The sequence below is a fragment of the Ahaetulla prasina genome, chromosome 7 (assembly GCF_028640845.1).
Source record: "Ahaetulla prasina isolate Xishuangbanna chromosome 7, ASM2864084v1, whole genome shotgun sequence".
Taxonomy (NCBI): domain Eukaryota; kingdom Metazoa; phylum Chordata; class Lepidosauria; order Squamata; family Colubridae; genus Ahaetulla; species Ahaetulla prasina.
Window position 1 is genome coordinate 60,625,111 of NC_080545.1, and position 25,198 is coordinate 60,650,308.

The window sequence follows — 25,198 nt, forward strand, 5'->3', positions numbered from 1 at the left end:
TCAATCTTTCTTCAATTTTATATTATATAATTCTTTTTCATAGAAATTTCACGTGGTTCAGAAACTATAGCTAAGCATTTGCATGCTGCTATCAGACAGGAGCATTTATTTTTGAAAGACCAATGTCAGCAACTTTGATTAGAAGTAAGCATGTATCATTAATGCGTGTGCAAAAACATGCCTGTTATATCCTTCTGGTCTCTTTTTTCTACTTTAGATGTATCACTCATGTTTAGAAAATCATGCATCCATGTTATGGAATTATTACTGCCAACAGGGCCTCTGGTGGCTCAGCAGACTAAGTCTGTCTGTTATTAACACAGCTGCTTGCAATTACTGCAAGTTCAAGTCTCACCAGGCCCAAGATTGACTCATCCATCCTTTATAAGGTAGGTAAAATGAGGACCCAGATTGTTGGGGGCAATAAAAGTTGACTTTGTATATAATATACAAATGGATGAAGACTACTGCTTAACACAGTTTAAGCCGCCCTGAGTCTTCGGAGAAGGGCGGGATATAAATTCAAAAAACAAAAACAAAAAACAAAAAAAACCCAAGTCTTTCTGAGAAACACTTTTGCCATTTGTGATGACGCCTCTGCTAAACCTCCCCACCTATCCTAACAGCAGTCTCCAGACAACCATGCCCTTTCAACTATCCCTTTCCCCTGAAGCCTGGTGATTCAGGTAGAGATTAATGACTTCCTGTACTGCCAGAAAGTTTGCATTCCTTTTTATGCATCTAGAAAGGGACAGTCTTTTATTAGTGCACAAAGAAAATACACCAAAATAAAGCAAAGGAGAGAAGGAAAAGAAGGCATTAAGAAAAGAGAAAGACTAAAAATACAGAATGAAAACAACAAAATTAATATTAGTTCCATATGTTTGGCCATATCTAACTTTTGAAAGTGGTCCTCAGGAGAAATAAATAAAATATCCCTTGAGATGAAAACATTGTCCATCCTGGCACATATTCGTCAGTCCTACTAAGGAGGAAGTGCCTCTGGCAACTTTCTCCAATCTGGTGTCCACCCAATGACTCTTATTGGCCATCCAGCTTGGATATGAAGGGAACTGTATGCCACTTTAGCCTATAGTACAAGAGACTTAGAGCTGCTTTGTCAAGAAACTGAACAAGATACTGTCTGCAGTATTTCTGAGTCTGTGTGGAAAGTGCTACCGCAACAGAAGTCACAATGGTTCATAAAAGGGAAGATACCCTTACACAATAAACAGTTCCTTTAAAAAGCATACAGAAAGTACCAAGTGACAAAGGTGAAATAGGCTGTTTTTTAAAAAAAAATATTCCCTTAAACATAATGCCCAGAATGTTTCCGGGATGGCTTTAACAACCAGAGGAATATAATAAACTCTTTTTTGGGGGTGGGTGGGGTGAGGGGAGGAAGCAGAGGGGCAAGAAGAGCCCTCTGTGTTTTGTGTTCTAAGTATTCCCACTCATCCTGCACATTGTGTGTGTTTTTCCTTCCAAGAACAGTTTGATTTTCCCTATCACCTAAAAATTAATACTGGCTCTTGGACAACTAACCAAGCATGTTTGGCCCTATAACATAAAGAGTTGGAAAATCGGAGAAGGAACATAATCCATAGTTCAAACTGAAACAGCACTGTAACATGTTTTTACAACCAGGTGAATTAAGATTAGCAAAAAGCTTAAAACGCTAGAAATAGCTAAAGGCAAAAGCTATAAAGCATGATGAGAAGCTTTCATCATTGTGAGGATTTTCTTGAGAGAAACTTCTGTTTCTGAAAGAATAAGAACAAGAATGTGCTTCTCTGATAAACAAAAAATTAGTACAAAAAAAATTATTGGTATATATGTCAGAATATTGGTAATAGTGCTAAATTCTCTTCCAAAATATTTTTTTTTAACATTTCAGACTGTACATTCATTAACGCATTAGCTCACAGGGAAACTTACATTGTGAAATGGCCCTTAAATCAATTGAGTAAAACTCAGCAAATGTGAATTGTAGCTATCTTGGTATGTAAACATGAATGTGTATGTGTTAATGAATCTGTGTACAAACACACACAGACTAGTATTCTTAAAATTAATGTAGGCATTGAAAGGTGTTCATAGAAGTGAAATAGAAGGAAATATTTTTCCCAGTCCAAAAAATCCATCAGCTCTTTTACTAACCAAAGTCTGCTAGCTTTAATTCTCCTCTTTCATTAATTAGTAGATTTTGTGGTTTTAGGTCCCGGTGTAGTACTTTTCTTCTGTGACAATAGGCCAAACCACGCAGAATCTGGTATAAAAATAACTGATAGGAGAGAGGGGATTAATAAAAGTTTCAGGAAAAATAACCAAACCAACACTAATTGAATGTCAAAGCTGCCAAGATAATACAACATGTTTATCAATGTATAGAAGAAGAAAAAACATTTGAAAATATAAGCTATATTCATATGCAGGTTGTAATTAGTCTATTTATCTTTGTTACATAATATAATAATTTTAAAATTTATCTATTTGGCTTGGAATGTATAACTTTCTGTCTCTGATTATAATAATAATAATAATAATAATAATATTTTAATTTGTATACCGCCCTTCTCCCGAAGGACTCAGGGCGGTGAACAGCCAAAATAAAATACAAAAGAAACAATACATACAATACTAAAAAACAACCCTTAAAAAACTTATTCAAATGGCCAAATTTAAAATGTAATAACGCCCTATAAAATTGACAGAAATTTCAAACCCATAAAATCAAATTAAAAGTTTTAAAAATCAAGCCAGTCCAGCAAGGCGGAATAAATAGGTTTTAAGTTCGCGGCGAAAGGTCCTAAGGTCAGATAGTTGTCGAAGTCCAGGGGGAAGTTCGTTCCACAGGGTAGGAGCCCCCACAGAGAAGGCCCTCCCCCTGGGGGCCGCCAGTCGACATTTTTTGGCTGACGGCACCCTGAGGAGTCCCTCTCTGTGAGAACGCACCGGTCGTTGGGAGATAGAGGACGGCAGTAGACGGTCCCGTAAGTATCCCGGTCCTAAGCCATGGAGCGCTTTAAAGGTAGTAACCAATACCTTGAAGCGCACCCAGAAGACGACAGGTAGCCAGTGCAGTCTGCGCAGGATAGGTGTTACATGGGAGCTTCGAACTGCTCCCTCAATAACCCGCGCAGCCGCATTCTGAACTAACTGCAGTCTCCGGGTACTTTTCAAGGGGAGCCCCATGTGGAGAGCATTGCAATAGTCCAAGCGAGAAGTAACGAGAGCATGAGTGACCGTGCATAGGGCATCCCGGTCCAGGAAGGGGCGCAACTGGCGGATCAGGCGAACCTGATAAAAAGCTCTCCTGGAGACGGTCGCCAAATGGTCTTCAAAGGACAACCGTCCATCCAGGAGCACGCCCAAGTTGCGCACCCTTTCCATCGGGGCCAATGACTCGCCCCCAACAGTCAGCCGCATCTGCAGCTGACTGTACCGGGGTGCCGGCATCCACAGCCACTCCGTCTTGGAGGGATTAAGCTTGAGCCTGTTTCTCCCCATCCAGACCCGTACGGCTTCCAAACACCGGGACAGTACTTCGATAGCTTCGTTGGGGTGGCCTGGGGTGGAAAAGTACAGCTGTGTGTCATCAGCGTACAGTTGGTACCTCACCCCAAAACCACTGATGATCTCACCCAGCGGTTTCATATAGATGTTGAACAGGAGGGGCGAGAGAATCGATCCCTGCAGCACCCCACACATGAGGCACCTCGGGGTCAATCTCTGCCCCCCTGTCAACACCGTCTGCATCCGGTGAGAGAGGTAGGAGGAGAACCACCAATAAACGGTGCCCCCCACTCCCAAACCCTCCAACCGGCGCAGCAGGATACCATGGTCGATGGTATCGAAAGCCGCTGAGAGGTCTAATAGGACCAGGGCAGAGGAGTAACCCTTATCCCTGGCTCTCCAGAGATCATCCACCAACACGACCAAAGCCTTCTCAGTACTGTATCCGGGCCGGAAGCCGGACTGGAACGGGTCTAGATAGACAGTTTTATCCAGGTATTGGGGTAATTGACGTGCCACCGCACTCTCTACAACCTTCGCCATAAAACGAAGGTTGGAGACTGGACGGTAATTTACTAAAACAGCTGGGTCCAGGGAAGGCTTCTTGAGAAGAGGTCTCACCACCGCCTCTTTCAAGGCAGTGGGAAAGACCCCCTCCCGCAAAGAAGCATTTGTAATTCCCCGGAGCCAGCCTTGTGTCACCTCCTGCGTGGCCAGCACCAACCAGGAGGGGCACGGGTCCAGTAAACATGTGGTGGCATTCAACCTTCCCAGCAACCTGTCCATGTCCTCGGGAGTCACAGGGTCAAAACTATCCCAAACAGTCTCAACAAGACGAGTCTCGAAACTCTCGCTTGGATCTACCCAATTTTGATCCAATCCATCCCGAAGCTGAACGATTTTATCGTATAGATAACCGTTAAACTCCTCGGCACGCCCTTGTAATGGGTCCTCCCACCCCTCCTGTTGAAGGAGAGAGCGGGTCACCCGAAACAGGGCGGCAGGGCGGTTATCTGCCGACGCAATGAGGGAGGAAACGTAAGAATGTTTCGCATCCCTCAATGCCACTAGGTAGGTTCTAATATAGGACCTAACTAGTGTCCGGTCAGCCTCAGAACGGCTGGATCTCCAAGCACTCTCTAGGCGTCTTCTCCGGCGTTTCATCTCCCTCAGCTCCTCGGAGAACCAAGGAACCGGTTGAGACCTGCGCCGGGTCAGAGGCCGCAAAGGCACGACACGGTCCAAAGCTCCAGTTCTGACTAGTTCTTCAGTCATGCCGCGGGCCAGATTCTCGGGTAACGGCCCAAGCTCCGTCAGGAACCTCTCTGGGTCCATCAGGCGCCTGGGATGGAACCAACGCATTATGTTCCCTTACCCTGCAGACATCTGTTTAAAATGTAATAAAAGCCAAACCACAGGTTAATAAGCCTGCTGTATGATATGACAACCATTCCTAATAATGTGTTTCTATCTTATGTTTAATCACATATTTCATACTTTCATAGCTGTGGAAAGTTTTATTTTGATGCAACTGTATTCCCTTTTCTGTTTTTCTTATGCTTCTGCATTTTGTTTTTTTTATATCTGGCTAACATCTGCAGTAACAACCAGATGCTCAAAGACACTTCTTTTTCATACAGTACAGAAATTTTCTCATAAAAGAAACAGGCTCTGGCTTATTTGTATTCGTTACATAAGACATGTACACACACAATACCTTAGCATTCTGCTATATATTTTAGTGCTCAGGCATAGTTTGCAAAGTGGTTTTAGAACAAAAAGCTTCTTCCTGGGATTTGCAAACCAATTTTTAAAAGAGATCTGAAAACCATTATGTTCTCAGTGCTTTTCATGGACCTTTAGTATTGTGTCATATTGGGCTACCCACCTTTCTACTCATTCTTAGCAACCTGGCATAAAATCCTAGAATCCTGCACACATCTTTTCCCCCCTCATTTTTTTGAATCAGTGCATTCATGTCTCCAATTTTAATATCTGCAGAAATTCTGCATCAAAAATGGGCAAATTAAAAATAAAACAAGCCCTGCTCTGAAGTGATAATTGCTAGTAACAATTATTAATTATTTGCACGGTGACTGGAATTATACATTTTATTTGCCTTGTTTTATTCTTGTCTTTGATCCAAGAAAAGTACATTTCCTCCTATTTATTGGCTTCCCACTATTTGTGTTGAAGTTGAATTATAGCAAGAGGTACAGGAGTAATTCACCCAGGGGTACATTAAGAAATTGCAGTCCTGAGGATGGTTTTGAATAATTTCTCATGCATAAATTCAAATGTTCTACTCTCAGGTAATAATTGCCCGGCTAGATTATATATGTAAAACTGAGGCTGAAATAACATTACTCTCTCAGGACCCAATGAGTTTAGTTTTTTGTTCCACATCCAATATACTACTGGCTACATTAGCACTCAGTGCCATTCAGAGGAAATTTGTGTGGTCATGTAATAACTGCAAAATAACTAATTCCAGGATAGTTCATTTCGCTTATGTGAATAAGTACTATAAAAAAGCAGAATATCACTATCCCATTTTCCTATAACCATTTTTTAGCAACCCAGGGAACTCAATGATAAGAATACTAGATTTACCTATTCTAAACATAGAAATCTAAATGCAGCCTGTTTGTCCACTCAGCCAACACTGCATTCTCTAGAACTTCAGGTAGAGGGAAGTCTTTTTCCTCATCTATTTCCTGTTCTTCCTGAAAATACCATCTAAATACCTGCCACATTGAACAGAGGAAGGGAACCGAGCATTAAAGAGGTTTTGCAGAGTTTGCCAATTTATCCATAATGTTAAAAGCTTCCAAAAAGTTGAATTTATATACTAGGAATACTTATGAGTTGCATTTGTCACAGAACAGTTTTTTTCAGCTATTTATCTTTCAATATATATAGTTACAAAACTTTAGTTATCCTGCCACATTTGTATTTTATTCTCTTTTTATAAAGGATTTTTAAAAGAAGTTTGTTGCCTCTTCCATGTCTGGATAAACCTACCCATACCAGAAAGTTAAAGATTTACATTTGGAATCTATCAATATCTCTATCTAATATAAATCAACAGAATTTCAAAGAAAAGTTTTTTTTTCTATTTTTCCCACCCCAACCCTGCCCCCATCCACATCAAAAAAAAGACCCTACAGGGTTAAAGTTGGAGACAAGAACAGTTGGATGGTTGTATAAGCCAAATCTCATGATGTTCTAGTACATTATGCTGTCAACCACATTTATTCTGTCAGCTGTTGTTTATTAAGCACACTACTCTTACTTAAAAGAAAGTGTAAAAATATAAAAAAAGTCTATTGAAAGGCAAGAACCAACTTATAAAACCAAATTCCTTATATATTTATTGCAACGAGTCAGATTCCCATAGTCAAAGCTTAAATACATTTTAATAATGAAATTCATTTTCTAAAGAAAAAATATTTAGAAAAATGTATGAACATGGATAGCATTTGTATTCAGGAAAAAATCAAATGGAAAATTAGAGATTAGGACTCACCTTCACATTATGCACACTCATAATGTTCCCACAGTCATCCATGTATTGCTTTAGGTCTTTGTCCTGACAAAATAAAAATAATTTGCATTAAAGATAAGGCATTTTATTATTTATTGTTAATTATTTACTTTGGTGAATATCCTACCTCTAATTCAGGACAAATGGAAGTAACATATATTAAACATATGTTAAAAGCTAGCCTTAAAGTGTTTACTTCTTTAAAATTCTAAATTAGCTTGTTTAAAAGGGTCACCAAAGTAGTTACAATGCTGGTCAAGATTAAGAAATTAGTACAGCAACTTTTGATTAATTCATTGTTTCATTAGCAGAGACAGATGATTAACTAACAAAAATATTTCGGCTGAGAGACCTATTTCTAATTTTAATCAGTATTTGAGGAAAAAAAGGTTTTTGCCTTAAGCAATAGAACTCAAAAAACATCTCCATGTATGTTTATGGTCTGAACATTTTGCTCACATTGAACATAATTAAGTGGATATTAAAAAAAAATCCAAGGAGACCTAAAGAGATACTGTGGATTAAGTGGATATTAAAAAAAAATCCAAGGAGACCTAAAGAGATACTGTGGGTCTTATACTAATCAGCTAGTGAAAAACGTTTTTCCAGGTACCACTGTGAGTTTCTAGAAAACAATTTCCGATTGGTCTAAAACTTGGCAACTCCAAATCTCTACCAGCAAATGCTCAGTCTTACATATTGGAAAAAAGAACCCAAACACTAAGTACATACTTGATGGACATTACCTTACCGACAACCCTCACCCTGTCAAAGATCTTGGAGTGCTCATATCAAATGACCTAAATGCCAAAGCCCACTGCAACTACATAGCAAAAAAGGCTCTAAAAGTAGTTAACCTAATTTTACGTAGCTTCTTTTCCAAAAACTCTACACTACTAACTAGAGCATACAAAACATTTGCCAGACCTATTCTTGAATACTGCTCATCAGTCTGGAACCCACACCACATCTCTGACATAAATACAATAGAACGCGTCCAAAAATATTTTATTAGAAGAGTTCTTCACTCCTCCGAAAACAACAAAATACCTTATGCCACAAGGCTTGAAATCCTGGGATTAGAAAACTTACAACTACGTCGACTTCGACATGACCTGTGTTTAACACACAATATCATCTATTGCAATATCCTTCCTGTAAATGACTACTTCAGCTTCAATCACAATATTACAAGAGCAAAAAATAGATTCAAGCTTAATGTCAACCGCTTCAAACTTGATTGCAGAAAATATGACTTCTGCAACAGAGTTGTTAATGCTTGGAACTCATTACCTGACTCCATAGTCTCTACAAAAAACCCCAAAATCTTCAACCAAAAACAGTCTACTATTAACCTCACCCCATTCCTAAGAGGACTATAAGGGGCGTGCATAAGAGCACAAAAGTGCCTACTGTTCCTGTCCTATTGTTCTCTTTATTATATCTAATTAATATAGCTATGCATATCCTTTACATATATATATATATATATATATTTCATGATATGTTTTCTTTTTTTACTATGACAATGTTTATGTATACTGTTGTGACAAAATTAAATAAATAAAAAAAATTAAAACTATGGCATCAAAAGATTACAAAAATTACCCTCCCAGATAAGTATTACATTATTATTATTTTGCTTACCATATTTCTATCTTACAGTTTTAGATGATTAAGCTAAACACTTGAGAGATTTTTTCTAAAACTTACCAGATACTCAAATACAAGAGTTAATGACTTGTCTGTATGGACAATATCATGTAACGTAACAATATTTGCATGTTTTAGATCTTTTAGCAATGACACTGAAAAAAAGAACAGAATAAACTGTCAAATATAAATATGAGTGAAACGAACGGTAATCCTCAATTTATGATCGCAATTGAGCCCAACATTTCCATTGCTAAAAATGACAGTTGTTAAGTGAGTTTTGCCACAATTTACAATCTTTCTTGCCATAGTTGTTAAGTGAATCACTGCTGTTGTTACATTAGTAACATGGTGGTTAAGGGAATCTGGCTTCCTCATTGACTTTAATTGTCATGTGATCACATGATCCTGGGACACTGAATCGTCATAAATACATGTCAGTTGCTGTGTGTTTGAACTTTGATCATGTGATCACGGGAATGTTGCAACAGCTGTAAATTTGAAAACAAATGGTCATCAGTCACTTTTTTCAGTGCCATTGTGATTTCCAATGGTCACTAAAACGAATGGTTATATGTCAAGGATTACCTGTGTTATTGGGTGGCAAATATGTAGTACTTTTTAAATTATTTTTCATTAATTTGATTAGTCTTCAAAAGTAATTAGGAAGAAGTGCTTCAGATCTCATGTGAGCACAGCAACTTTATGCTATTCATTAAAACACTGTTTTGTGTACCTTAGAAAATATACTGCTGTTTTAAAAATTATTTTACCTAATCATTATTAAAGCAAAAGTGGGTGAAATCTGAAAAAGGATGTGGCTGCTTTAATTAATGCTGAGCGATACTCTTCTTTTGCTAGGTCTCCTTAGGGTGCCGTCCTCCAGGCAATGTCGGCTGGCGACCCCCAGGGGAAGGGCCTTTTCTGTGGGGGCTCCCACCCTCTGGAATGAACTTCCCCCAGGACTCCGCCAACTTCCTGACCTTCAAACCTTTCGCCGCGAGCTTAAGACATATCTTTTTATTTGCGCAGGACTGGCGTAGGATTTTAGTTTTTAAATTGGGGTTTTATTGTTTTAATGATATTTTAATTTGGGCCAATTAATAAGTTTTTTAAATATGATTTTTATCTTGTATTTATTCTTGTTCTATTTTACCTGGCTGTAAACTGCCCTGAGTCCTTCGGGAGAAGGGCGGTATAAAAATCCAATTAAATAAATAAATAAAGGAGGGATGTCAAATTCAATTTCATTGAGGATCGTTATCAGGGCTGTGTTTGACCTTGGGGGGGCTGGTGTGGGCATGGCTGGGGTAGGCATGGCCAGGTGGGTGTGGCCAGGGTAGGCAGGGCCAGTTCGATATCACCTGTGTCGGGGGCACCTGTGATGGCCAAGTGCTGACTTCCCTCAGACCCTCCCTCACTCTCATTATAATTTCCTTCCTTCCTTCCTTCCTTCCTTCCTTCCTTCCTTCCTTCCTTCCTTCCTTCCTTCCTTCCTTCCTTCCCTCCCTCCTTTTTTCTTTCCCTCTTCATTCTCCTTTCTTTTTCCTTCCCCTCTATCCTTATTTTTCCTTCCTTGCTCTCTTCCCATCTGTTACTTTGTCTTTCATCTATCCCTTTCTCCTTTCTGTTCCTTTTTGCATGCTCAAATGCAAAAGGGAAAACATTTCTCCTTTTGTTTTGCTTTTGATTTGTTTTGCTAGCCCTCTGCCAGCGAAAATGGAGCCTATGGGGGCCCTCCTGAGGTACATTTTCACTGGCAGAGGCACCATGGACTGGTCCTTTGCTATTCCAGGGCGGCCCCAGAGACCAGATTTAAGCACCCCACGGGTCAGATGCGGCCCCCAGGCCTTGAGTTTGCCCCTAGTTTTGAAGCATACACACTGGTTTGTAGTTTCGTTTAGAAACTTCACATCCAAGAAAAAAAATTCAGCTGAAATCAACTATAGCTGCAATTAGCAATTTGGCCTAAATTGATCTAATCTTTTCAGCACAATTACATAGAATTTGTATTCTTTTGTGCTCAAAACATATCCACGAGAAGTCTGATCATCATCCTTAAAATAGCTTAGATCCAGTTACATGCCCTGAGTTGATCAAAAGCATACATAAAAAACAGCAAGTTATTTTGATGATGAAAAGAAGGAAATACAATTTATGAAGTAAATTGTGGGCAGGTAACTACTTCATTTAAGAAAAAACTGAGAAATGAATTGAACTCTGTGCTGACTTTATGAGATTGAAATCAATGAAATTGGCAGATTTCACTCCTTTTGTCAGCTCCACCCCTTTTACAACATATATAACAGGGGTGTCAAACTGGCGGCCCGCGGGCCAGATGCATCATGCACAGGCCATGCCCATCCCGGCTCCACAAAGGCCAAAAAAATATATGTCACAGTATGTCACGTGATGTGATTGAGTTTGACACCCGTGATATATAAAAAGGGAACAGAACACATACTATAATGTCTTTGCTTTCATGAAACTGGTTTCCTGTGTCCCCCTCCCCCATAGGTATTGCTAATTTAAAACAGCCCATTTTTTCATCAGTCCAATTGTAATGAATTTAGAATGGGCCCCAACTGATAAAATATTAACTTTCTGGAATCTTGACATCTTACATCAAAATATTTTACATGTTTATTCTTCAAATAAAGAATACGGGTACGGGTACGGGTCTGGATGGGGAGAAACAGACTCAGACTCAATCCATCCAAGACGGAGTGGCTGTGGATGCCGGCACCCCCGTACAGTCAGCTGCAACCGCGGCTGTCTGTTGGGGGCGAGTCACTGGCCGCAACAGAGAGGGTACGCAACTTGGGCGTTCTCCTGGATGGACAGCTGTCGTTTGAAGATCACTTGGCGGCTGTCTCCAGGAGAGCCTTTTACCAGGTTCGCCTGGTTCGCCAGTTGCGTCCCTTTCTGGACCGGGATGCCTTATGCACGGTCACTCATGCTCTCGTCACTTCTCGTCTGGATTATTGCAATGCTCTCTACATGGGGTTACCCCTGAGGTGCACTCGGAGACTCCAGTTAGTCCAGAATGCAGCTGCGCGGATGATCGAGGGAGCTGCACGTTGCTCCCGGGTAACACCGCTCCTGCGCAGTCTGCACTGGCTACTTGTGGTCTTTCGGGTGCGCTTCAAGGTTCTGGTTACCACCTTCAAAGCGCTCCATGGCTTAGGGCCCGGGTACTTACGGGACTGCCTGCTGTTACCTTATGCCTCCCATCGACCCTGTTGTGACCCAGGTTCCTGGACCCGGACTCCTGGACTCGGATGATTCAGAGAGTGAGGGAGAAGAAGACCTGGCAAGCCCTGCTTCTCTTGAGCCCTTTCCCTCCCTGGCACCCACTCAAAGGGAGGAGGAGGGGCTGGCAAAGCCTGATTCCCTGGAGCCTTCTTCTGATTTGGCAACGCCCCAAGAACAGCTTTGGAGTGATGCAAGACTGCGCAGACGTGATCGGCGTGCGCAGCAGCGGAAGAGTTGGGACAAAGCCAAGTCATAATTGTCATGCAGTGACATCTGCAGAGACTATAAATAGGAGGCGGGACTTCCTGGTTTTTTGTCTTGGACAAAGCAATGAATTGGCGCGGGCTAACTGTCTCAATGGAGGGAAGAATATATTCATGAGTAATTCTGGCCTTATCTATAATTCCCTCGTTATCTCCAGAAACTTGGCAGGCCCGTGGGTAGATGTGGCCAGGACATGTATCTATGTAAATAAAAGGAGAAAAGAAGGCCTCTGACTGACTCTTTGCTGGGAGTATTGGGGGGGAGGGAAACAGAACAGACCCGTACGCTCCCACAGAGAGGGTCTTCTCAGGGTGCCCTCCGCCAAGCAATGCCGGCTGGCAGCCCCCAGGGGAAGGGCCTTCTCTGTTGGAGCACCTACCCTCTGGAACGAACTTCCCCCCGGTTTGCGCCAAATATCTGACCTTTGGACCTTTCGCCGGGAATTAAAAACTTACTTATTCATCCAAGTGGGACTGGCCTGATTTTAAAATTTTAAATTTTAAATTTTTGTAATTTTATATGGGTTATTTTAGTTTGGGTCAATTGACGGTTTTAATTCGGCCATTATTGAATATGTTTTTTAAATTGATATTTTAACTTTGTATATTTTATTGTTTTTATCTTTGGCTGAGTCCTTCGGGAGAAGGGCGGTATAAAAATTTAAATAAATAAATAAATAAATAAATAAATAAATAAATAAATAAATAAATAAGCAATAAAACTGCAGCACTTTCAATAAACACCTTACATTTCTGTGTTATTATTCAAACTTTATACATATCCTAAATGTCATAGAATATAATTAACACATTTCCTCCACCAAAAGAGTTGAATAAGAACGTAGTTTTCTGCCATTTATCTTAAATTAGAGACACTTTATTCTGTTACTTTAAACCTTACAATTCAATATATTCTTCTTTTTTTTTAATTCTAAAGCTTTGCTTTGGTCATATGTTGGAGAAATAAGCAGCTTATTTCAAATTGGCAAAAATAATCAGTGTTTCATTTTCTGATACTAGGACATAAACAATAGCAAAAATTCCCAAGCCTAGGCACTGAATATTTTAATTGCTCCATTTCCTGGATATATTGCTAACTGGCCAAATATCTTGCTTTTGTTTATCTTGAATTGGATGCTTTTAATGTTTTTTTTTTGGTTTTACTGTTTTTAAATGTGTTTAAATTTTTTAACCATAATATATTTTCTGAATTGTAAGCTGCCTAGAGTCATTGACTGAGATGAGCAGGCATAGAAATGGAAGGAGGGAGGGAGGGAGGGAGGGAGGGAAGGAGAGGTTATAAGCAACAGGCCTTAAGCTTATGTTTCCCCTAAGCCCAAATTTGTTTCGCTCTGTGGAGAAGCAAAAAATGCATAAGGCGCTTTCTACTCTGGTGTTTCTGAACGAGAAACCACGCATATCAGACCTATTAAACCTGTTTTTTCACTTTAGATACAATTATGTAATTATAATTTCTGCTCATGTTTTCATTCAAATTAAAAAGTGTTACTTACCTTCTCTAATAGCTGTGCACGGTGCACCCTCTTCATGCTCTAATCTGATTTCTTTTAAAGCTACTAGATTTTCAGTCAGCTTACTTCTTCCTTTATATACTGTTGCATATGTACCCTGAATAGCAAATGAAGAACGTACATGAAATCTGATTTACAAATTAAAGGGAAAAAAACTAATTAGAACTTTATTAGCTCAGAATCAGATACATACTAATTACTATATATTGGTTGAAAGAACCCAATCTTAAGGATGGTGTCATTGAAAGCATAGCCATTTATGCCAGATTAATAACATTCCCAATAGCTTTACTACTGCCAAACAATTTAGGGCCTTCTCACAAGATAGGAAAGCATGTCTACCCGTTTCATATTATTAATTCATCTAGCTCAGTACTTTGTACTACCGTGAGTATGTGCAAACTCTGCAGTTCTCAGAAGCGAATTTTGTGGTTAACTCTGGAACATCCTGTTTCTCCTCTGGACCATGCCAATCTATCCATTCCAAGGGTGGTTCAGCAGTTTACTAGAAGTTAATTAATAATCTGGAACATGTTTATGCTGCACTGGACATGATAGTACAGAGATGATTGCTTTAGAACTGGCCTATGCCTGTAATACCATTTGAAGGATTACATTTTGGAAAATCATTGGATTACCCATGGAACAGGGGGAGTGGTATTACCCTAGAAGAGTAACTGAAAGTAATGTTTCCAGAACAATATCTTTTGTACATCTCTACAAAGTACTGTACACAGGAACAACCCTCTCACTTTAAAGATAAATTAGGTGGTAGAAAAAACTCTCTTCCTATCAGCTGAATATTATATCCATGCATACTTAAACATATACTGGTGATGGTGTTAACTATCATGCACTGATGATGTTACCTAGTTGGATAATGAAACTTCTGCAAGCAAACAACAGCTTATGACATTTATGAGCTACCTAATAACAAACAATAAAAATTTGTATTGATTTACTTTTGGAACAAATTCAAATTCACTGGGGCAGAACGATAGCAATGCAGTATAAAGATTCGGAAAAGAATGTATTTATCAATAAAGGAGAATATTTGTGGCTCGGAGTTGAAATGAGGGGTCCTTGGTGCTCTCTTGTTTTCTTGCAGATGTTTCATTACCTAAACTAGGTAGCATCCTAGTGCTAGTAAAGAGTGAGGTTTGCTGTCAGTTTATATTCTGGTGGCTTGTCTGTCAGTGTTGGTGAGGGTGGTCTTAGAGACTCTTTGGTTGGGCTGTTTATTGTTGGGCTGTTTATTTTTTGGCAGTTTCTTGGTTGTGGTATTGTTTACAGCCATAAACAGGAGCCGTATACCACATACAATGTAAGATCTGCAACAACCACTATGGCAGAAGACTGGCAGAATACATCTATGAACACCAACTAGCAGTCAGAAGACATGATGAAAATTCTTTAATTTCACAACATATTAGATTAACATCAGACCAACAATCAAGTAAACAATACCTCATAATAAAACATCTGCAAGAAAACAAGCAAGCTCAGAGAGCACCAAGGACATGTCGAATGTAATTATACAGTATAGATGTAACAAATATTTCATAATATGTTTATCATAAGTACTTTTGTTAAATGAAAACAACTGTCCACAATTATCATGCAGAAAGCCAAATATTACCACTAAGGAATATATATTCTTTGATTTCCAGTGTGCTCTATCTCTTATTTTGAGCTTGGACAAATCATTGCCCTTTATTGAGTCTGTCATCTGCACCTCTATAATTGTCTGGTTCGGTTCTGCAACCCAACAAGACAGACACAGACTTCAGAGTATAATTAGAACTGCAGAAAAAACAATTGCTACCAACCTTCCATTGAGGACCTATATACTGCATGAGTCAAAAAGAGGGCTGTGAAAATATTTACAGACCTCTCGCATCCTGGACACAAACTTTCAACTCCTATCCTCAAAACGACGCTGTAGAGCACTGCACACCAGAACAATTACACAAAAGAACAGTTTTTCCCCGAATGCCATCACTCTGCTAAACAAATAATTCCCTCAACATTGTCAAACTATTTACTAAGTCTGCACTACTATTAATCTTCTCATTGGTCCCATCAACCATCTCCTTCCACTTATGACTGTAACTTTGGTGGTTGTATCCTTACGATTTATACTGTTTCCTAATATAATTTGATTGCTTATTTGTACCCTATGACTATCATTAAGTGTTGTACCTTATGTATCTTTTCTTTTATGTACACTGAGAGCATATGCACCAAGTCAAATTCCTTGTGTGTCCAATCACACTTGGCCGATAAAAAATTCTATTCTATTCTATTCTTTCTGTTCTGTTCTGTTCTGTTCTGTTCTATTCTATTGTACTGTACTCTGTTGTCATTTAAAACATTATTTATACTAATTTTATTTATTGATAGTTTTAAAAAGCAGACATACTTCACCAAGCTTTTCCAATTTAACATATGTTTCCATTTTTCCAAATCCAATTTCAGACTGTAATAAAAAGAAGGAAAAAAGTACAATGAATATAATTCATACAAAGATCAGATTGTCTTCTTGAAGAATGTGTAACATTACATTATATTTATAAGCACACCTAATACCATATTCCCTGAGCCATATTCATAACATTTGCATAGATAAGAGAGCTAGAAAACCACTTAGATACATGAACTTTGCTTGCACTAAATCTTTAGTAGTATTGTTTCCTTTGCCCATGTCAGTCTCTATTCACCATAGAGCTTTATAATAAAATAATGTGTGCTGTCTTAAAATGTTATAACTATCTCTATCAGGGTATATCATTATTATTTACATATGATTAAGAAATTATTATTCTGCAAAACATAGGAGGCATAGAAAGTGTATTAAAAAAAACAGTGTTCTCACTTTCAAGGACTGAGTGTGCTTCAGTCTGATTATTTATAGAAGGCCTGTTGAGAATGGACTGGAAGACACAACACTCTTCCCATGGAGGTCCATATAGCTCAATCTCTTTTGCATTCCATAAACAGCTAAACTTAACAAAAAGCCCTAGTTGATAGGGTATCTATCAGAAAAATTTTGGATATATTCTTGTTTATACTGGCTTTTATTACTCATTTACTTTTTTATTTATACTTTTCTATTAACTATTTGTAGGCCAGCAATATAAATATTGTCAAATAAAATTTAAATTAATGAATGAACAAATTAAACTTTTGAAAAGTTGTAGTACATTTTTCTTATTGTGTTCCATACTGTTGAGTTCGGCTGGCAATCCTGACAACACAGACTGTGGTGCTCCTGATTGGCTGGCTCGCAGAGCGGGAGTTTCCAGGGTTCCCATTGGTTGGACTATTCTGACAGCCGGTATAAAGAGCTGTCAGCTGTGTATTGTTGTTTATTATTGTTCTGTGAGTTGTTATAGTTAGCACACAAGTCCCTTAATAAATTGTCAATGTTCTGAAGCCTCTGGTCACCTCAGTCATTATCCCCTTCTGTCACGAACAGAGCACTGGCGACGAGAGGTGGGTTACTGAGGCGATCAACGAACTGAATCTGGAGCAGATGCGTTGAGAGAGTGCTGCCTGAAGCAAACGAGGCAATTTCAGAAGCGCTATACCAGCTGTCACTAATGGCACTGCCAACATTCGCACCTTTTGATGCTGCTGAAGAGACTTGGGATGCTTACATGGATAGATTCAAATGCTACTTAGAGGCAAATGATTTTACTGATCTCTCCAGCAGCCGGAAGCGGGTGCATTTTTAAAATTCTTGTGGCCCTAAGGTTTTTGCGACCGCAAGGGCGTTACTTGCCCCGCAGCAAGTCCACACAGCACCCTGGGAGACATTGAGAGAGAAGCTGAGGGGGCATTATTCACCAGCCCCATCCCACATTGCCCGCTGTTTTAAGTTCTGGAAGACATTCCAAGAGGAGAGGGAGTCAGTAAATCACTACCTGGCTACCCTCAGAACTGCAGCACTTGATTGTGAATTTCCAGATCTGGAAGACTCCTTGTTAGAACAGCTGGTTTGTGGGGTCCATGATATGAGGCTGCAAAGACGGTTGTTAGCCAAGAAAGAATTGACTCTTACACTAGGGCAGTAGTGAACAAATACTTGGTGGGTACATTTAGAATTCTGAGAACTTGACATGGAAATATTCCCTAAATGGGTAACTCAGGAGACTCCCTATTTGCAATATGATTCACATGGGGAGGTTGGTGAATAATAACATCTCCATTTATCAGAATACAAATGAATGAGCTTGTTCTCAAGTACATCTTCAAGTGACTTGGGGTGCTCTCCACCACTATTATCCTACTTTCTGGGCACAGGTAACTTCTATAGAAAAGCTTTTGATTTTTTTTTTTTATTAACCCAGAATGTCTCTGAGATTTACATTGGAGCAAGAGGCACTCTTGGAAGAAACATTTGCGCTTAAATGTATGCATTGTAGCAGCATGTCAGTTTCCCATTGTTGCTGCGGTAATTTTTAAGATTAAAAATCTTTCCCAAAAATTGAAATTAGGCTATATGGGGAATCTAATCAGGACAAAGGAGGCTTTCAGAACACATCTACAGGGGCTGATCTCCTGACCTTTTATTAAGAAATCAGTTGCACTGAACCCAGTGGGACTTATTTTAAAGTTTAAAAAGACAGTGCAGATGTTATCCAAGATGGCGCCGCCAAAGGCTGCTTCGGTGAAATGCTCTCTAATGGTTTCTTTACTTTTAATTATTCTATTCTATTCTATTCTATTCTATTCTATTCTATTCTATTCTATTCTATTCTATTCTATTCTATTCTATTCTATTCTATTCTATTCATTAAAAGTGATAACCAGCATCTTGAACTGCACCTGGAAAGCAACTGGAATCCAATGCAGCAGTGGTGCTACTCGGGTTAACCGTGGGGCACTCAAAACTGCATGTGCCACTGCATTCTAAACCAATAGAAGGTTCTCTATGGATTTAAAAGAAAACCCTTTTGTGGCAGAGAAGGGATTGTGGTCCTTGAGTGAAGCTGTCACATGGTGTTTCACTTAATTATGCTTTGTTCAACTACCGTGATTCTGTACTCAATTATGGTCATACCATCTACAGAATTTCTAGCTGCTTGGCTGGAAAAACATATAATCAGTAAAGGAGGGCTGTGTGCAGCACTTCAGATTTGAAAGAGAAAAGATGTTTTACTTGAAAAACACTTAAATAACAGAGTTTGTCTTCAAGGAGTAAGGAACTCCTCAGGGTAGACAGCGTCATGTTTGGCTCTGCTTTGGAGACAGAGGAAGAGACTGACGATGAGGAACCAGAATCAGATCCAGACTGACAGATAACAAGCAACCAGCTCCAGTACCAACAGACAGACTGCTGTCTGAACAGGCAGAGGAGATTGGACAGGCCAGTAATCGGCACATATATCTATTGTCACTCTCTGAAGATGAGGGTGCGAAATTATCGACCCCTTCCAAAGCACGAGCCCAGTGGGTTGCAAAGAGTAGCACAAAGGCACTCTGTAAGACTGCTCAAATGGAAGGAATCCCATCCCACTAAATGAGACTACACCAGGGATTTTTCTATTAAAACGGAGTAGCAAGCACATGATCTCCAATTGAAGACAACTGGCTGTTAATGCTCACTCAATATGCCTTGACTCATGAACCCTGTAACTCTGATTTTGAACTCAGATTGGCTGACAATTCTGCTACAAGCTCTGACCTTTGGACTCCACCTGACTATTCTCCTACGTGCCACTTTGAATTTGAACTCTGGTCCGGAAGGTAACTTGTTTCTATAATGCAAGTGGGTGTGTTTGCAAGTTTCATTTAGTAAAACAGAGATTAAAAAAACAAACACATCTCTTTGTGTAGTTGTGTGCATGCTTGACCTGGGAGACTGAGACTGCCCTCCACAACTGTGGTCTGATCCTTGGAAAAGATACGTATTTCAAAGTACCCCTTTCCCTTTGAAACTGAAAAAGCCTTTAATTAGATAAATTAATAATGGCTCTTTAGAACAAAGCCCTGGGGTGATGGGCAAACTTTGGAAGACCCAAGGGATCAGGTTGAATATCTTATAGTCAGCAAGTACTTAAAAGTGAAAACATGATGAAACAATACTAAATAATGTTTAAAACCAATTTCTCATGGAGAATTTCAAAATCTATATAAACTTTTTTTCCTATTTATTTAAATAGAGATTATTTTACCTTTACTCACGATAAACCTACAGATAGTCCATGGATTATGAACACTCAGTCAGAGGCCCTTCAAAGTTATGATGGAACTGAACAAAAGGGATTTATGATCAGTACTCAAAGTTCCAGCTATCACAGCATCTCGGGATCATATGATTGATCCAGAGATGAATCTGAGCATTTGGTGCCTGGCTCATGATTACAATACTGTAACAAGACAAGCTCATGTGATTGTGGTTTCTGATATACACTGCTGGCTTCCCAAAGGCAAAATTAATGGAGAAGCCAGCGGGTAGTTGGAAATTACTGTTGCTGCTTTTTTGCCACCCATACTCTGTAGCACCTGAATGCAGTTCCCTTCACTCCCTTTGCAGCATCTGTGCTCCTTAGCAATGCTCACGGTTACCCCTGCCTCCCTGTGGCACCTGTACTCCAGAACACTGCATAACCCTAGTCTACCTGTTGCTCTCACTGCCGGCCTGCTTGCCTGGGACTTCTGTCTCTTCCATCTTAATGAACTGCAGAGTCCTGGATTATAATGACAACCAGAACTGCAGGGTTGCCATTTCTGAAGCCATGGTGCACAGTGATTCGAATGCAACATTGCGGGCCAACTCTGCCCAAAGCCAGGAATTCTGGCTCAAGGTTGACTCAGCTTTCCATCCTTCCGAGGTTGGTAAAATGAGGACCCAGATTGTTCTGGGCAATGTGCTGGCTTTTGTAAACTGCTTAGAGACTATTATAAAGTACCATGGAGCTATATGTAAGTCTAAGTGTTGTTACTGTTGCTAAGCAAGGTGGTCACGTGCTATCATGCTTTATGACATCTTTTAGCAACAAAAACTGTGGTCCAATTGCTGTTTAATGCCTGTATTTTATAAATATTGTTTATTATCCACTGTCTTGTTATTATACTTGACCAATGTAAGATCCCATCCTCACATTTGTCTTCTTGTTTTTTAAACAAATTTCGTAAGTATAATGGAGAAATCAGTTGGGTTCACACTTTATAATAAGCCAACATTTATGTTTGTTGCCTAGTTGATAGAGGATCTAAATTACTATAGTTTGTAAACCATGAATTAAAGCTTAGTATTATGGGTGAATCCAGACACTGAGCCTTATTTAAAAAAATATTAATACTTCATTTAATTAAATGAATATCACAGTACAGCTTCAAGTGCTCTAAGGCACTTATCTTTTTGTCTGTAACGTATCTAAATATCTGGGGTGGCAATAAAAGTATGAAGGATATAGTGAAGTTATTTATTGCAGGTAAAAGAACTTACCAATGATGCCCTACGAGATCGCCTACTCATTGGTTGATCAAACGGTGGACTATTTATTTGCAACTTTTCAAGATATCCATCAGGTATCCTAATGTCAGCAGGTAGTGACAAGCGTTTATTCAGGTCCTGGAGAAGTAAGCCAACACTAATAAGAGGACATACATATTTTCAAAAATTGTTTCCATAGAAAATAAAAATGTCAAAAAGTAGTCAGTGATGTAGGCATAGTTTGTTACTGATTAAGAACACATAAATGAAGCAAACAGGCTGTTTCTATGGAAAGACACAATTGCAATGTTTCATCTGAAGTTAACAAATCTTTACTTCTCAAAATAGCAAGAGAGAATTTCTCTTTCTTTAATGGAAAGAAAGGCCTTCTTTAACCTTGCCAGTATCTGATTTACAAATACTTTCTACGGGCTGCTATTTAATGGTTGCCCAGATTTTTGCAGGCTAAATCTGGCAATGCTACCTTAATACCCTTCACGTGTAGTGAAATTCAGAGTTCTTCATAAAATTTGGATCTGGGATATGCAGATGTTATTTCTTGATGGTCATAAAGGTATCTCTGCAGGATGTTCCTGGTCCAATGCCTTTTACATCTGACTGATGGTGATTTTGCAAGTGCTGGTGGTGTTCAAGTGATGCTCCAGTTATTTCGGGATTGCAACCAAAGCAGGGGTGAAATCTACTTATCTTCCTTACTGGTTCAGAAGTGCACGCACGTGCATCACATGCACACACAGGCCTTCTGCACATGCGCAAAACCTTCTGCACATGCACAGAAAGTAAAACACACATAACTTCCTGGTTAAAAGCAGGAAGTAATGACACCCAGGCGGGTGGACAGAGCTTCGCTCTGCCATCACTACTGGATCGCCAAACCACTGGCCACAATCACTACCGGATCGTGAGATCTGTTCAGAACCGGGAGCATTTCACCCTGGACCCAAGGTATCCTATTACTATTGGCACTATCTCCTGTCTTTTGCCACAATCCTTCTCAATGCTAGCATCACCATAGCAATTTCAATGGAACAGATTTTCTTCTTTTCAATAACTGTTATATGAGGTCTGTTGTAAACAACATGCCTATATGTTTGGATCTTAAAGTGCCATAAGACCTTTAACCTGCTCATTTTCCAAAATATCTCAACTTGATATTCCCAGTAGTTAGTGGTTGTATTCAAATCCAAACCTCTGGCAAAATTTCCAGTGAATATTTCTAGCAACTCAATCATAATGCTGCTTCAATTTGTGAAATTTTGCTGTAGCCACTGATCAAGTGGTCAGTTGTTTCATCCTTTTTATTACAAAGGCAATATTTGCTGTTGTTTGTTACATGTTGAGTTTTGAATTAGCTGGCAAAGCTTGTTTCTTAAGCCAAGAAGTTAAGTCTTAAGTTAAAACAAAGTCTTCAGTTACTTTAACACTCCTGAACTTAACCAACTCCAGTTGGATTTTATTAGCTTTTCCTTCCATATCCTTCAAGTACCTTTTACTTATATCCTTCAAAACCACACCTTTTATGAAATTTTATATAACTGTAAAATCTCATAACTTCACTAAATTGAAAGTTAGTAGGAGGGGCTAGGTCATTGTACAATGGTACCCAAGACTGAAAATACCTTGGCAACTGTTCATATTTATGACAGTTGCAGTGTCCTGGGGTCATGTGATTATCTTTTGCAACCTTCTGACAAGCAAAGTCAATGGGAAAGCCAAATTCACTTCACCACCACGTTACTAACTTAACAACAGCAGGGATTCACTTAACAACTGTGGCAAGAAAGACTGTAGAAGGGGACAAAATTCACTTAACAAACGTCTCACTTAGCAACATAGATTTTGGACTCAATTCTGGTCATATGTCAAGGACTATATGTAAATGTACATTGAGTCAGAGGTTCCCAAGACTTGCCTAATACAATGCACACTTTACTTTTTTGCATACACATGTGTTAAATGAATACCAAAGTCTGTTCTCTACATAATCTAATGAAACAACTGCTCTAGTGAAAATTGATTTCCAAGTGTTCTGTGCTATACTTTAACCATGTGCTGAAAATTATTTTTTAAAACCCAAATGCTCAGACTACATACTATAACAGGGGTTCCCTGGACCACGGGCCACTATGTATTCGGAATCGGACTGCATGAGCAGCCGGTGGTGTGCACGCGTGAGCTTGACTTGTGCAACTAGTGTAACCAGCATGTATCCATACGTGTGTGCACGCCCATCAAGTTGAGCTGTGTGTGTGTGTGAGTGCCACCCCAGTTCCCCTCTTCCCCCTCCAACTGCCGGGTCAAATCGCAAAGGTTGGGGAATACTGTGCTATAAGACAAAGTTAAGACACCTATTTTTCTCTTCTTTGAAGGACTCATAAGACTCTCACTAGTGAGTTTTTAAAAGTTATGCTATGTTTAATTCATAATAGACAATTTTATGTGATGAAAATATTTACATTAATAGTAAAAAGTTAATTGTGTTCAAATAAAATTGTGCTCAAATAAAAAGTAATTCTAAATGTAAAAACTGTTGTTCTAAAAGTAAATTTAAGTCAATTTTGAAATGTGAATCATGGTAAATCATTTCCTGGGTTATTATATCATTGTGATCAAGGCATGACAGGAATACCCTCAGCTAATGGAAATGAATAATACTTTCCTTGTACAAAGTCAGTTATTCTACTGCAAATAATGACTCTAGGTAACAACTACCACATTTTAATCATCCTGTGTTGTTTAATGTCCTTACAAAATAAATAAATGAGTTACGGAGGAGTCTTGAACTGCAAAAACAGCTCTTTCTCACAATTTACATGACAATGGTTTCCTGTCTTTGTTGGTCTTTCAAATTTTCAGTACCTTTCAGAGATGGTGATGTTATACTGACCTTCTTCAAATGTGCTTTTTTTTATTGTTCATGATGATAATTAATCATCTTGATAAAACTGCTTATGCCTGTGATGCAGGCACTACTACTAAAAAAGATGGAACACCCAATAATATTTGTAGGCCTCACTGCTACTTCATGATACAGTCATTTAAGCATGACACTTGCCTGTATTTTAACTCTAAAAGACTATGCAGTGATCATTTTTTCCACAGAAAATCAAGGTTTCCTTACACAAGCCCACATTGCCTAAATCATGCCATTTACATCTATGGTCATATCATATAGCCTTTTCCAGGGAGTGTACTTTACACACATTTAAGATTCCAATGCATCTAACACCTCAAACAGGCCAAAGAGCATGAACAGACTGATTTTACAACAGAAATGTGTTACCACAAAAATGGGGTGGAATCACTACTTCATAGATAAGAGAATATAAAAACATTTTATTTAGCATTTTGAAATAGATTCATAATTGTAGGTTCTAGCATACTTTTGAAAAGGTAATTAAAAATAAAAGCTTCCCTATTTTAATTAACTAGCCAGTCAATCTTTTTAAATTGTTAACTGAATACATCAGAAAAATGTCATGTTTAAAATATGTTATCTGCTGCCAGCAAACTGAAACAAATTTCTTATCAATTGGAGAATCCAAGTTTATAAGGCACTTTCTAGAAAGAGGAAAATTCTGATAGAGACATAATGAGTTTCATATCCAAAATGTGATTTTAAAAGTGAATAGAACCCAAACCTTACCCTATTCACAACAGAATGAAGATCTAATAGCAGATCTAATTCAGAATCATAATGAAGAAATCATCTTTGATTTTCCAAATTATCTTTATTTTCACTGCTTCATTTTCAGATCCCCACTATAGAATGTTTAATTCAGAAAGCCACAATGAAAAGAATCTATATTTAAATTAGAAACTTAATTTAAATATAGATTCTTAAATTGACAATCAAAATATTATTTTGAATTTTATTGTAATTTCCACAAATACTGGCATTCATACAGATTGTTATAAATGAAGGAAATTAAGTACTTTTTCCTCCTTTTGTTTACTGTCATGCACA

General features: G+C 38.8%; 1 protein-coding gene across 3 annotated transcripts in view; it reads right to left on the reverse strand.

The window, feature by feature from the left end:
- The window catches only part of CDK17 (cyclin dependent kinase 17), an 87,343-nt gene that overhangs the window by 6,160 nt on the left and 55,985 nt on the right, over positions 1–25,198 (reverse strand). For all 3 annotated transcript variants that reach the window (XM_058191926.1, XM_058191929.1, XM_058191928.1), the window contains 6 exons: positions 21,223–21,348; positions 16,189–16,245; positions 13,749–13,863; positions 8,777–8,871; positions 7,046–7,108; positions 2,161–2,284 (listed from right to left, as the gene is read on the reverse strand). In XM_058191926.1, the coding sequence (XP_058047909.1) occupies positions 2,161–2,284; positions 7,046–7,108; positions 8,777–8,871; positions 13,749–13,863; positions 16,189–16,245; positions 21,223–21,348 (580 nt within the window). The remainder of the gene's footprint in view (positions 1–2,160; positions 2,285–7,045; positions 7,109–8,776; positions 8,872–13,748; positions 13,864–16,188; positions 16,246–21,222; positions 21,349–25,198) is intronic.